Consider the following 16,131-nt stretch of genomic DNA (forward strand, 5'->3'; position numbering starts at 1 on the left):
CACATTTAATTCACATTTATAACATAGCAGAAATCTGTCAAATAATAGATGTCTTATAAGGCTCTTTTACAATACAATAATACAATACAATACAATGCAATAGTAGATTTGGAAGGGACCTTGGAGGTCTTCTAGTCCAACCCCCTGCCTAGGCAGGAAACCCTATACCGTTTCAGACAAATAGCTATCCAACATCTTCTTAAAGACTTCCAGTGTTGGGGCATTCACAACTTCTGGAAGCAAGCTGTTCCACTGATTGATTGTTCTAACTGTCAGGAAATTTCTCCTCAGTTCTAAGTTGCTTTTCTCCTTGATTAGTTTCCACCCATTGCTTCTTGTTCTACCCTCAGGTGCCTTGGAGAATAGTTTGACTCCCTCTTCTTTGTGGCAACCCCTGAGATATTGGAACACTGCTATCATGTCTCCCCTAGTCCTTCTTTCTCTTAAGCTAAACTTTTATTTTTTTATCTGTAATATTAATTATTTGGACAGTTAGTTAGATTCTAGTTTAAGAAAAATGCCAACCACATTAAACCTTGGTCTTGTAATGCATCATTTAAGGTTTACTTATTTAAAATTATGCACATTTATGTTCTGAATTACTTACATAAATTGCATTATAACTATAGAATTTAATATTCTAAGTCCTACATTCAATGTGCTGGCATATCCTACTTCATGGCTTCATGGATTTTACTGTTCTCATTGCACTGTGTCATAGAATGTAATGCAATTTTATGTGTTTCTTTATATCTTTTTGCAATGAGGAAAACATCTGATCTTCTTTATTTAGTGAGTTGTTACCCCCAACAGCAAGCTACTAATGCTAATGTTGAGGAATGCTAAGAATTACTAGATCATCAACTTTTGGAATACTTGCCACTGTTGTATAACGTTCTTATTTCTTCACAATGAAATATCATATATGGAAAGTATAAAAATAGTTTAAATCACGTTTTGTTTACCATTTTTGATCACATCATCTAGTTGTATACTGATTTATAAGACATACTGTAAATTTATGGTGTTCACTGTTTGGATTTTACATTAAGAATTTATTCTAAATTATTTTCTAGATTATAGCTTTACGTGAACAAAATGCACACATTCAAAGAAAAATTACATCAGGAGAGGGTCCACCTGTTACAGAGCATATCAAAGGAATGGAGCCTGGACAAAAAATGCATGAAAAGGTATAAATTATTTCTCTTTTTTGTAGAGTCATCAGGGATTGAAAAGCTAAAATCTCTTTATGTTTATTAATCTTATGTTTAATAACTTACTACTACTACTACTACTAGTAGTAGTAGTAGCAGTAGTAGCATTGCTTCAACAAATCTCCTTTATTTTTGAGACAAATGTAACATTTTCCTGTTTTTAACTAAGGCAATGGTAAAGCATATTTATCCTGCATAAAGCTGAAGAACAGATACAACTGGGGGGATCTGTATTGGGAACAGGTTGAGAAATCATGACACATACATCACGATCATAATTCAATTCATTTTGTATGGACATTGTGATGTTGCGTGCATGTAAGAAACAGAGCTTGTTTTATGAGATCCATTTCATTGTTCTGATGAAGTCTGAAGATTTTATGAATGCTTCTGGTTGCAATACATTTTTCAGATGATGTGCAGCATTTGGCCTTTAAGTGAAATATAATGTATTAATGGCATCAAAACTGAGTAAGATTGAAGTTCAGCTTTTGAATACCTTGGGAATTCCTAACCCTTGGGATTAGTTTCCAGTGTACTAGGTCCCACAAAAAACATGCCAAATTCATAGATCAAAGTATCCAACACACAATTGCTGTGATCTAGGTTTTTTTTTTTCACTTTACAAAGGTGACTATTTTATTCCACTACGTTTTTCTTTTTATAAAAAAGAGCCACAAACCTTAGCACCAGTGTTACGCTAAATTCAATTTGTTACTCCCTAATTATCCCTCTTAGGAACTAAACCAATTAAAGTACTTCAAGGCAATTTTTTGAGTAACTAACTGTATCTCCAACATCAGTTTGAAAGCCAAGGCTGAACTTTTCAAAACAGAGAGAAACAGATTAGAATGTTAAAATGGTTATTTCATTGGTTAAGATGAAATTTGACATCCTTAGGTTTGATTTGCTTATACTGGTGCCAATTTATTACCATGTTTTTCGGTGTATAAGACAGTCTGAAGTATAAGACGCACCTAGCTTTTGGGGAGGAAAACAAGAAAAAAAATTTTCCTCTGCCTCCCAGCAATTTGCCTCCTTGCAGCAAACAGCCTGTTTCAGTTTAGGCTGATTAGCACAAGGGGGGAAAAATCTGCTTCTGCCTCCCAACAATTTGCCTCCTTGCAGCAAACAGTGTGTTTCAGTTTCAATTTCAGCAGAGCCTGATTAGCACAAGCAGCTGATTGTCAGTTGCATCAGCCTGATCATGATGATCAGCTGTTTTAGGCTGGAGAGATTGCCATAGCCTATTACTGCCTTCACAGCCCTGTTTTCAGCCTTTCGGCCTATGCATGCCCCATTTTCCACCCATTCCAGGTGGCGGGGATCAGAATTGGCAGAAAATGGGGTGTGTGGAGACGGAAAATGGGCGCAGGGAGGCAGCAATAGGCAATGGCAATCCCTGAAGCCTGAAACAGCTGATGGTCGGGAGGCCAATCCAACTGACAATCAGCTGCTTGTGCTAATCAAATTTTGCTGAAGCTGAAACAAGCTGTTTTCTGTTTGCTGCAAGGAGGCAAATTGCTGGGAGGCAGAGGCCAAAGGGTGGGGGCAGGCAGGTGGGCGGGACTACATTCGGTGTATAAGACGCACCCAAATTTTCACCCTCTTTTTTGGGGGGGAAGTACATCTTCTACTCTGAAAAATACGGTAATTTCTTCATGGAGACTAGGCTTCAGACGTGTTTTCTCCAGAGGTACCTGTGGCCCTACAGTTGGAATGTGTTGGAGCAAACAACAGAAATGAATTGCCAAATGGATTTGTCACTGCTGCTGTTCTAAATCACTTTAATCTGGATAGAAATAATTGTTCCTTGAAAGCAGTTGCTTATTCAGTATAATAATTCTCAGTTGCAGAAGAACTAGCATATTGGCCAAGTATAATGCAATATACATGGTGGTTTTATTTGGAACACGTATGAAAGTTCTGTATAATGAGAGTTTGCCTTTGAAGTTCTGGAGAGGTTGAATCAATAGAAAATAATGTACATTCTGTAAAATTAGACAGCACTTCTTATTGTTCTGATTTTATGATCCTCCCATTGTATCTATGATGTATCTGGTTTCTTGGTAGTTCAGATCTGAAGATAAATAAAAGGATGATCAAATTTTGTGTCATGACCTGTAAAATTAAAGAATAAAAATGTATTGCTGTCCTTTAATTGGAACAAAGCAGTCTCTAAATCTGTGATAAATTTGCTTTGTAATTTTTAGACTAGATTATCATATGCTAATTTATATCATCTTGAAAATATGTGTGCAGGAACTGATCATTATTGGATTTTGTTTGTTTTGAATATATAAAATAATATATATCAAATGCAATCTTTATCTGAAATCTTTATTAACATGTTTCATATTGGAAGGCAACATTTAAAACATTTTTTTTTAAAAAATTCTCATTTGTGTAAGGCTGTCAGACTTTTTGCCGTTAGCTACACAGTTCATACAATGCTAGCAAATCATAAAACTATCGGGTGTCTGGCGCTATTAGGACTTTGGGTTAGAATTCTATTTTTATTTTTGCTACAAGGATGTTATTTCTAAAATTCTACTTGTAATAAAATGTGAAGCATTCCATATATCCGTGGAGGGTTCATAATGTGATTTGATGACCAGAGGATAACATTTTTAAAAAAGTTTCCTTACATAAAATTATTTCTTAAAGGAGACAAAGGCAAAAAAAGGAGAATGCTAACCAGAACCCTGCATTTTCATGTGTCATTTTCAATAAACAGAGATCCCAGTCATAATAATAATAATAATAATAATAATAATAATAATAATAATAATAATAATAATAATAATAATAATAATAATAATAATATAAAATTTGCCACTGTATCCATAAAAAGGGGCAAAATCACTACATGTGAGGGAATTGAAATGCCCAATGGCCAACTAATTAAATGCAATGAAAATGAAGCCTACAAATACTTAGGCATTTTGCAGTTGGATAACATCAAACATGGAGAAGTAAAAACTATTGTCAGGAGAGAGTACACCAACAGAGTTAGGAAAATTTTGAAATCCAAATTAAATGGTGGAAATACAATCAAGGCCATAAATACCTGGGCAATACCAGTTATAAGATACACAGCTGGTATAGTTAACTGGACACAAACTGATTTGGACATTTTGGACCGAAAAACCAGAAAACTAATGACAATGCACTACAGTTTACATCCATGTGGTGACACTGATAGACTATACCTGCCCCGAAAATCAGGTGGCAGAGGATTATTACAAGTGAAGCAAATAGTTGAAGAAGAAAAACATGCACTGGCTGATTATTTAAAAGAAAGTCAAGAACATCTATTAATCGAAGTAAAGAACAAAAATCTATTGAAGGCCCAACAGACGAAACAAGAATACAGAAAAGATGTGATAAAATCAAGAATGGAGAGTTGGCAGAACAAAGCATTACATGGTCAATTTCTGGAAAAAATAAAAGATAAAGTGGACAGTAAAAAAACTTGGTTATGGTTAACAACAGGTACATTAAAGAAAGAAACAGAGTCACTAATCCTGGCTGCGCAAGAACAAGCTATCCGAACAAATGCCATTAAGGCCAAAATCGAAAAATCCTCTGATGATGCCAAATGCAGACTCTGCAAAGAAGTTGATGAAACTGTTGACCACATACTCAGCTGCTGTAAAAAAATCGCGCAGACTGACTATAAAATGCGGCACAATTCAGTGGCACAAATGATCCACTGGAATTTGTGCAAAAATTATAATATTAAAACAGCAACAAACTGGTGGGAACATAAGCCTGAAAAAGTCATCGAGAGTCAGATGGTCAAGATCTTGTGGGATTTTTGCATACAAACGGATAAAATACTGGCGCATAATACACCAGACATCACACTGGTTGAGAAAAATAAGGTTACAATCATAGACATCGCAATACCAGGTGATAGCAGAGTCGCCGAGAAGGAATATGAAAAAATCACAAAATACCAGGACTTAAAAATCGAAATCCAACTATTATGGCACAAACCAGCAGTGGTAATTCCAGTGGTAATCGGCACACTGGGTGCTATTCCAAAAGCACTGGAATTACATTTAAAACAGTTAAAAATTGACAAAATCACCATCAGTCAAATGCAAAAGGCTGCACTGCTTGGATCTGCACGTATATTACGAAAATACGTTACGACGTCCTAGGCCCCTGGGTGGGGCCCGACTAGTAATTAATGCCAAATCCGGCGAAACAACTGGCCGCTGTGATACACTTCTGATAATAATAATAATAATAAAATAATAAAATTTATTTCTTAGCCGCACCCTCTCCTGAAGGACTCAGGGCGGCGTACAATAAAACACATAAGAACAGTATGGACAATGCACAAACAAAATAAACGAATACATGTACATAGAGGAGGTAGGAAGATGAATGATGATCTGAAGACTGGATTGCTTCAGTCATTTTTCTGCTTCATTTTGTTGCATACTTAGATGAGGCTGCTTAATTTGCTCAAGTAGGAACTGTAGTTCAGCAATGCAAACAGTGTTCGATTTATGATTGATGTCTTAGCGACTGTTCACATTTATGGCAGACAACCCACTTCCAAAGATCTAGTGGCCACACACACCCCTCCCCCAGTCCTATGACTGCAGGTTGGGCACAAAAAGGAGCCCGCATTTATGATCATTTTCAGCATCCCACAATCACATTATTGCATTTATAATAATTTTGCCAAAAACTGGTACTAATTTCCAGTTTACAGCAAAACTGGCTTATAGGAAACCATTGGTTCACTTAACAATTATAACATTCACTTAAAGAATGCTCAAAACACGATGTAAAATTGGGTCAGTCACATTGGTGATACATTTTACTGTGGTCTTGATTTGCAACTGTGATAGTAAGGCTCCATTATGTTTATGAGGACCACCTATATTCAGCACCATTAGTTCCCTTCCAGAAGATTAAATTCTACAAACTGAATCTTTAACACAAAGATAGTAACGAATAATAAGCCAGAGATTCACAAGTAAACAAATACATTAAGAATAAATTTAGAGTTTCATCAGTAAATGGATGTGGCTTCACTCAACTGGACATTTCTTAGCTAATCAGGTTTCTATAAAGGGCTAGTTCAGCCTTTGTTGCTATAGCTAGAGAATCTTTTAAACACAAACCTGCCATATCTTTGTAAACATGTTTGTAGAAAATTTAGTATATAATGTTAAATGATATGCTAACAATTGCTAGTATATTGATGAGGTAATTTATTGTTTTATATGGCTATTCACAATACCTGATAAACTGCATAATTATGTTGTTGAGAATGCCAATACTGTATATTAAAGCAAGAAAATACTAGGCAGATTTTTTTTTAGTTTAATAAAATTAGTAGCACTTAATCAGTCTTTTAAATGGTTAATTAGCTAAGCACGTCTTTCCAAATATTGTTCATGCCTGAAATATGCCTTCAGAGAATGTTCCATTGCCTTTGCAGCAGGAGCATACTGATTTCAATGCCAAGCAAGAAATGGAACAGATAACAGAATAAAAGAATTGGAAGGGACCTTGGAGGTCTTCTAGTCCAACCGTCTGCTCTAGCAAAAAACCCCTATACACGTGATGGTGAACCTATGGCACGCGTGCCAGAGATGGCACACAGAGACCTCTCTGTGGGCGCATGTGCCCTCCCCAGCTGCTCTTCTGGTTTCTAGAATGCGCGAAATGCATGCTAAAGCCCTGGAAACCCAAAGACCAGCTGGCTGGTGCAGATACACATGCCGGAAACCAGAAGACCAGGTGGCCGGCACATGCATGCACACTGGCCAGTTGGTCTTTGAATTTCCGGATTCCAGGAAATTCAGACAAACACTTATCCAATCTCTTCTTTAAAACCTCCAGTATTGGAGTTTCTAGTTCAAGCAGAACACAAGCTTCAAATCATAGAACACTTGTGCATTTCTGACTCATACAAGACACAATTAGGCATACTCTAATAATGTCACGCTCTCTAGAGAATATACGTTTCTCAGAACATGTTGCTGAGATTCTATGAATTTTTTGTATGTCAGGAAGTTCAAGTGTGATTCATTGACTCTGTGGAAATCAGCAGGAGGCAAATAGTTTAGGTAGCTTTTACGATTTGAATAAAACTGTTAACTGTTAGTCATTTATAAATATCAATGATTTATTGCTGTTTTTGAATAATTTTTTGAAAAAATAACTGTATGAGTCAATAAGCACATAAAGAAGTTGACCAAAATGATATCCCACTAGCACAAAATATTATAATCTTAACATCAGGTAAATATTTATATAAAAATCACAGTGGCATCTATTATCTCTTTTGAATGTTGGAATCCTTTCCCATAAAGCTATTGTTATACTTTCTAAATATATTTATCTCCTATGAAAGCTCAAAGAGGTATAAATACTTAGAATCTTTGAAGCAATTTATATATTTTATAAATAAAGTAAATTTATAAATTCATTCAAGCAATTACTTTTGAAGATAAGCTGAATGCTATATAAACTAGGAATCAATTCCAAGGCTTTAAAATTAAAGGTAATATTTTAGTATTACCTAACAGTATTTCACGATAATATTCCTATTGTATAAACATTAAATATGTGTTATTTTGCAGTTCCAATGCTTCCATGTTTAAGCAAATGAATTTCATGCTAAAAATTGGCTATAATAATAATGTTTATTTGGCATACTTTGCTTTATCATTTTTTTCAAGGTAAAACAATGATAATTCAGCTTACCACATATATACATTACAAAATATTTGAAGAATAAATCAAATGAAAAACAAAACAAAGAGGAAGAAACACAGAATACACATACAACCATTGTAATAAATCTAGCGTTATTTTATCAATTAAATGATAACAGAAAATATTTATATATTCAATTTGTGGAAGAAAGAGACAGGAAAAGAATATAAACTTCTACAAAAACAACTTTGAAAAAAAGTCTAAAATTCTAAATTCTTCCAAATGAGTGGCTGATTTTACAGGTTAAATATAGTTTAATGTTCTTCGAGTACTTCTACAGAGGTACCTAGTCTTTTGTAAGTATATTTCAGAGAGCATAACCAATGCGGAGTTCAGAATTAGTAAGAAAATATGCCCTACATATCTTATGTAGTTCTGATCCTTCTTGCTCTGGTTCTTACGTGTATTGCTGTCAGTGTTTGATATGTTTGTGGGGTTTTTTGAACAGCGTCTATCAAATGGCTCTATAGACTCAAATGATGAAACTGCTCAGTTGGTAGAACTGCAAGAACTTCTCGAAAAGCAAAATTATGAAATGGCACAGATGAAGGATCGCTTGGCTGCCCTGTCTTCCAGAGTTGGAGAGGTGGAGCAAGATGCAGAGACTGCTAGGAAGGACCTCATTAAAACTGAAGAATTGAACAGCAAATATCAGAGAGATATTAGAGAGGTAAATCTCTTTTGGATGTTAATCCTGTCCTCTGTTCAGGTTTGAGAATAATTTTATTTAGAGAAATAGTGTTCTTCCACAGCCAATTGGTGAAAAATAAAATTTCCGTTAACATTTAAGAGTTTAAGATGTTTAATTGTAGGTGAATATTCTAATAGCACTTATATTTTTGCATCCATGTGTAGTAGTTGAAGCGCTATTTTGCTATGATTTATCTTGGGAAATAAAGAGCTTGTTCTATGAAACATCAGAGAGGGGCAGGGAGGGAGAAATATATATGTGGGTTTGACACAAAATTAATCAACTTGTGATACACTGTAGAAATATAATTTGCAGTCCAGGATTAGTCAAGAGGGTAGGTTAATCATCAAAAATAGTATTAGCCACTACAAACTTGTTTTTAATATATTATTTCTGTGACATTCCCTTAACTTTGTTATATTGGAAGGATGTATCTGTGCATGTTTACTAATGTGTTAGTCACAATACATGTAAGAAATGATATAGAGGCAAAAACGTAGAAGACAGAACTAGTCATTTGACAACATTTTTGTAAATAAAGTCCGTTTATAATGATCAGATGCAGTAGTAGACAAACAAGCAATATCAGATTCGGATATTCCTTGTCTGCAATATCCAATATTAGGATCTGCATCAGGATCTTCACATTTTTCTTAGAATCTGCACTTAAATAATTTGTCCATTAGGTTTAATGCTGAATCTGCATTTCAGTTTGTTTATTTCTAGGTGAGTAAGTTTCATTGCAAACTTTTCCAACAGTGTTGAATAGGACATCCGTTGCTAGCCATTCCAATGTTGTATTTTGACCTGCTGCTTATTCTTTCAAGGCTATGGCCCAGAAAGAAGATATGGAAGAAAGAATAACTACCTTGGAGAAACGTTACCTAAGTGTACAGAGGGAATCTACTTCCATACATGACATGAATGACAAACTGGAAAATGAACTTGCAAACAAGGAAGCCATCCTGCGTCAGGTTCTGTATTGGGATTGCTGCTACAGCTCAAATGAATTGTAGGAGAAACTATTCAGATAAGCTGCCTCCTCCCCTATTTATTGATTACATTTGTTTTAAATCATGACACACTTGTTTACATTCATTGATTTCTACAGATTAAACTCAGGAATGAATTTGGATTTTCATACAATCAAGTTGAGAGGCTAAGATAAATCATGTGTAGGATTAGACTTTTTTAAAAAATAACTTGCTATCATGAGAAGGTATTGTTTTAGAACTTGTTGAGTTGTAAGACCAGATATTTCCAAGTTAGGATGACAAACCTTTAAGAATATCTTAGGGTAAGACAGAAGGCAAACCAAATGTAAAGGGTGGCAGATACATAGCAGCAAATCTAGGCACACATTAACTGTATAGATAGTTAAAAGGACTGACAGTATTCTACATCATTATTTTATGCTAATAAATATAGCTTAATGATAAGGTACAAAACAGTCCAATTTTGATTTAACTAAGAATTAAATCATAGTAAACCCAATTAAACACAAAAAAATGTTCACCTTTTCAATGAACTAGTAAAAGCTATGGCAAAGGGACTGCACTCTGCACAAAAAGGAAGAAAAACTATAGCAGGATATTCTCCTCTTGGTATATGAAAGAGGCTAAGCTATTAATTGCCCTTCCTGCTACATTTCATGAACTTTATAATCTGCAAATGGCATTCAATCATGTGAAGGTTTATTTAGTTTATTTTTATACAATTATTTACCTTGCTTTACCAATTACCGTTTAGGAACAAGAAAATGCTTGTTCTTAAGTAGCTGGCAAAGAATACTAGCTGAGATATAGAATTAAAGCCCACACAGTAGAAATTAGAGTTTTCCAAAGCAGTGATAATGTAGGAAATTATGGTGTATTTATATGTGGAGGAACACAGTGGCTCAGTGGTTAAGATGCTGAGTTTGTCAATCAGAAGGTCAGCAGTTCGGCGGTTTGAATCCATAACGCCACGTAAGAGAGAGAGCTCCCATTACTTGTCCCAGCTTCTGCCAACCTAACAGTTTGAAAGCATGTAAAATGCAAGTAGAAAAAATAGGAACCACTTTTGGTGGGAAGGTAATAATGCTCCATGTGCCTTCGGCATTTAGTCATTCCAGCCACATGACCACGGTTATGCTGAAGAGCGCTGTCTCTTCAGCGTAGAAACAACTAGCATGCATGTGCAGGAGAACCTTTACCTTATATGTGGAGAGAGAGAGGAAAAAAACAGTACATGTGTTATGTAACATTAAAATTCAGTGTGAGATTTTTATTATGCTAATTTGGAATTTCCTTAGGTGCTATTTATAATTTCTTCCATTTTCCTATTATACTACTAGCATACTTTAGAGAGAGTGTAATATTTGGTTGATGTAGGTGGCATACATAGAATGGCAAGGAAAGTGGGTTAACTTACTAAATTTTCCCACCAAGGCATGCCTCTTTTTATTATTATTATTTTTTTAATATTTGAACAATATATTTATTGAAATAAATAATACAGAAAACATTTTCAGTTTCATTGGGGACAATTCTAAGAATCAGATTATTATAAAGCATAGACATTTTTTTAGATTTATTTCCTTTAATTCCTAAATTGCCAGGAAAGAAAACTGCAGCATTCTGACTTTTTATCTATATTTTAGAGGCATATGATGGGAAAGGATCAGCAGTTGCCACCAGTATAAAGGTAGAGATTCCCCATGTCGTTCCTCACTCTAGGGGGTGATGCTCATATCTGTTTCAAAGCTGAAGACCCAGCGCTGTCCGAAGATGTCTCCGTGATCATGTGGCCCGCATGACTAAATGCCAAAAGCACACGGAACACTGTTACCTTCCCACCAAATGTGGTTCCTATTTTTCTACTTGTATTTTTACATGCTTTCGAACTACTAGGTTGGCAGAAGCTGGGACAAGTAATGGGAACCACCGATCTGCCAACCTTTCTGATCAACAAGCTCAGCATTTTATCCACTTAGCCACTGTGTATATGCATGTACTATTTGCAGAAGCAGGAGATTTACTTAACCTATTAACAATTTAATTATACAATGAACCATGTTGGTTTGGGAAAATTTTAATCTCCAGTTGTTTCAATGAATCTGCATCCTCCCCTCTTATCCTTCCCTCTATTGCCCAGTTCCTAATCTAACCTTTAATCTTACAATTTCTGGATTTCAGATGGAGGATAAAAACAGGCAGCTGCAAGAACGTCTCGAGCTAGCTGAGCAAAAGCTACAACAAACAATGAGAAAAGCTGAGACTTTGCCAGAAGTGGAGGCAGAATTGGCCCAGAGAATTGCGGCACTGACTAAGGTAATGTAAGTTTAAGAATAGGTTAGTATCTGAAAATTGACTTCTTTTAACATTGATTTTTCATCCCTTTCTCCTCCAGCACCGTCAGCAGCAATAAAAGACTTTTGGAGTGGACAAGATGATTCTACTTAATGGCACCGTAAATAAATATTAATTAGACAAAATTACTTGCTTTAGTTTAATTTAATTTAATGGCAGAGGTATTGCTTTGTGTTTCTTTTATGGCTTGATATATTTCTGCCAATATAACAAAGGAGTTTATTTTATAATACATTGTATTATAAAAGAATTATGATTAATCCAGTTCAGCTAAACATCATGAAATTTATTTGTCATTGAATTTTCTTCATGATTTTCTACATCACATTGATTCAGCAAAACACAGAGATCGCTTTCATTAAAATAAATTACAAGGTTCAATATTTTTTTTCCTTGGCCATACATGAAGGATTCTGTGTTGCATGAGAGCATTAAGAGCTTGGATAGGACAAGTGCCTGATAAACTATTCCAGTAATATGCAGTCCACATCTCTGGAATTTGCATATCTGCTCCATGGTACAATGTGCAAATTGCCAACTTAGTTGTTGTGAAAGAACAACTTATAAAAAGTAAACACACACTATACTTGTACATCCTTTGCAGTTCCTCTTTATTATCTTTCAGACCATAGTATTTTGTTTTGTACTGTGGGATTTCCTTTACATATCTTATTGTGCCACAATCTCCAGTTTGTCTTCTAAATAGTTACCTCCTCAATAAAGATGGAGAGAAATGGTATATTTGATATTGTAAGTCTATAAAAACATATATTAAATTAAAAACTTTTCAATTAAAATGTTATATTAAAAACTCAGAATGTTTGATCAAATGGTACAAAAATGATTTCTTGTTTCCCTGCTTCCATTTCAAAATATTAATGGATTATTCCTATTTAGTATCTATTCAAATATTTTTCAGTTGCTCATGCAGTCATTTAATGAGACAATATTTTCCTGCTCTGTTAGGGTTTCTGGTAATACACAAGAAAATCATCTAATCTGCAAAGTGATGTGTTGAAAAGAAAACATCAATGCACATGAATGTTTCTACAATATTTTCTACAGAGAGAGTAGATGAATGAATGTTTTTGTATATCTTATTTATTTTCCAACTGAACAAATGAAGACAAATGCATATATTAATGCTCTATAAAGCAACATTTATTTTTCTAATTTAGAGTTCTCTAATTTAGAGTTCTCTATTATGCATTCAGGTGAAAATAAGTAAGTTTTATTTTTCAATATATAGTTTATCAAACAGTTTCAGCCTTATTTATCTTCTGTACTGTCTGTTGATGAGGAAGGGTAATATTAATATTTGTGGTGATATTACTTATAAGCTATTTTTGCTACGCTATAAACATATTAGCTGTTCCCAATCTTTTCAGGTCCGTTGTTCAATAAATATTTATGGTTTATATATTTCATTTAGATTTTGTCATGTAAACTAGATTTGTGTGTAGTTTAAATGACTTTAATTGAAGAAGGTAGGAGGAAGCTACTATTTCAACCAGCCAACTCAGTCTATGTTCTTTCTTGATATAGAGATTTCAACTCTCAAAAGTTCCCAGTCAGTTGGAACAACTAAATGGTGTCTAAGTTAGAGGGTCCCAAGTTAGATAATTACATTATACAAGATGTAGCTAAAACTGGTTCAAAATATATATTTAGTAGTTGACCCTCCTACTAAGCAAAGTATCAGAAACAACAAGCAAAAACACAGCCAGGATCTCCTTTGAACTGTGAGGAATGGTAGGTAATAGATCTTACAAATCCAGCTCAGGCACAGCCTTTAATCTTCCATAATATAACTCTTAGTTGGCAGTTTGCTCAGAGATCCAGTAGGAGGAAAGTGTGGTGGATATGTTTGTCACCTTGAGTTATTTTTGAAAACAATAATGGCAGAACAGAAATAAATAAATAAAGGTTCTGTGGGCTTAGGGACAAATGTTGAGGATAAGGAGCCATCAGCCCACTTCATCTACAGGGGTCTCCAACCTTGGGAACTTTAAGACTTGTGGACTTCAACTCCCAGAATTCCTCAGTCAGCAAGCTTGCTGACTGAGGAATTCTGGGAGTTGAAGTCCACAAGTCTTAAAGTTCCCAAGGTTGGAGACCCCTGATCTAACCCATCCAATTTCAATCACCAAAATAAGAAAACAGTTTAATGGCTCCATGTTGCTATCCAATTTTGGAAATTAGATTATATCACTTTGTCCTTATTTTCATTTAATGTCTCTTTAAAGTATATAGTATTAATAACCAGAGCTCTGATGAAATGTCATGTGACACCAATTTGTCTGACTAAGCTTTTTTCCAGACTGACTGAATTATTATGAATTGTTAAGAGAGCTGAAACTAATGGGCATACTTTAGCTCTGAGTAAGCCTAAACGTGGGCAGTCTTAACTATGACTTAGTAATAGGACAGTGTAGATTATAGGTTTGGTTTGATGTCCTACACAGTAGTCCAAAGAGTTTTGCCCTATGATAAACCATTTCATCTAATTAATACTTACAAATATAAGAGTTTTAGTAATATATAGATTTAATGCTTCATCAATTTTTAATTTCAAAGAACTGAGAATTACATGACTTACATATGACTTTAAAAAAGCCTGATCGTGGAAGCTACTTTTCTGCATATGCAGTAAAGGTTGTTGACCAAAATCTATAGCCAAAATTGATAGGTTGTCTTTATGAGATTTGGTAAGGACGAAATCTATGTAGTCTTGTCTGGGCAAGAAATGTAACAATCATAAATTAAAGCAAGGGTGACAAATCTTAATTTATAATCAGATGCCCCAATTTTCCAAGACCATGTCACTGAAATTTGGTACCAAAATGGTTGAAGTGCAACGTTATGACTTTTGGAGGGGAGAAGGGTAAAAGTTAAGGTTGATAATATTAGAACAACTACCGATCTCCGCTCCTTCCGCAAGAAATTAAAGACCCACCTGTTCCATTTAGCCGGCCTGGCCTAACCGTAGTTTTAATTTCCAACACTTCTGGCCGGTATTTTAATCCCTGGGGATAGATTTTTTAGGTTGCTTTTAATTTTTGTTTTAGAACGGTTTTATATTGTTCTGTTTTATGGGTATCCGATATCGTATTTTGTATGTGGTTTTTAGCTGTGTTTTGTACACCGCCCCGAGTCCCTTCGGGGAGAGGGAGCGGTTTATAAATGTAATAAATAAAAATAATAAAATTGGATGTCTTTGGGGAAGGATTTTCAGGATGAGAATGGGAACAGTTTAGTTTTCCAGCCTTCTATCCATACTTAACTCCTTCCAGATCCATTAATGTGGAGTAGACTGAATTGATCAATATCAGAGCATATGATTGTTGACTCATAAGGAAAATAACTGAGTCTGATGAGAGTAATGGGAGACAGAAGTGTATAACATTTTCATGCATAGTTAATCTGTATACGGAATTTTTTTTTACCATTTCATAATAGTAGAATTTTAGTTTATCCACTGAAATAAAATGCAGGAAGAATTGTGGTCTGAAAGTACAAAGTATTTTTTCACACAGCACATAAAATTGAGGAATTTGCCATCAGGAGATGTAATAATGGCAGCCAGTCAAGGTGCAGTAGCTATCAAAGGTTCTCAATGTGTCATGGAAGTTTAAACTGCCCATGTCAAATAATATTGATATTTACTATCTCCTGAATCATAGAGGAACATGCTTTGCTGAGAAGTAACTGGAAAAGGAGTTAATGTGCTTTGTGGACTTTTCACATATTTTAATGGGCTACCGTGTGATACATAATACTAGACAAGAATGTTCTTTGGCATGATTTAGCTGGATTCTTTTTGTATTTCTGTCTTGCAATAGTTTTTTATGGATCTGAAAGTGAGTAATGCAGTTATTGTCTTTGGGAACTTCTGAGGTTTTTTTCTAGGTATTCTAATTACCTCTTCCGGGATATTGGAAGAAAAGGAAAACATGTAAAATCTTTTTTTCTGACAGAACAGTGGAGTCATTTGCCCAGATCATACAGCTTGATTCTAAGATTATTAGGTATTTAGAAAGTTTGACCTCTGAGGTGTGTCCTGTTATTTGGAAATAATATTTTCTTTATGGTTTCAAAGTTGAGCATTTAGCTTTGTTTCAGA

The 16,131-nt window shown here is 34.8% G+C and overlaps 1 protein-coding gene across 3 annotated transcripts in view; it reads left to right on the forward strand.

Annotated features, from left to right (window-relative positions):
* PPFIA2 (PTPRF interacting protein alpha 2) overlaps positions 1-16,131 on the forward strand; it is a 232,043-nt gene that overhangs the window by 153,811 nt on the left and 62,101 nt on the right. For all 3 annotated transcript variants that reach the window (XM_081956679.1, XM_081956680.1, XM_081956681.1), the window contains exons 7-10: positions 1,077-1,193; positions 8,416-8,637; positions 9,486-9,632; positions 11,835-11,969. In XM_081956679.1, coding sequence (XP_081812805.1) covers positions 1,077-1,193; positions 8,416-8,637; positions 9,486-9,632; positions 11,835-11,969 — 621 coding nt within the window. The remainder of the gene's footprint in view (positions 1-1,076; positions 1,194-8,415; positions 8,638-9,485; positions 9,633-11,834; positions 11,970-16,131) is intronic.

This window comes from Natrix helvetica, assembly GCF_964273705.1.
Source record: "Natrix helvetica genome assembly, chromosome: 6".
Taxonomy (NCBI): Eukaryota; Metazoa; Chordata; class Lepidosauria; order Squamata; family Natricidae; genus Natrix; species Natrix helvetica.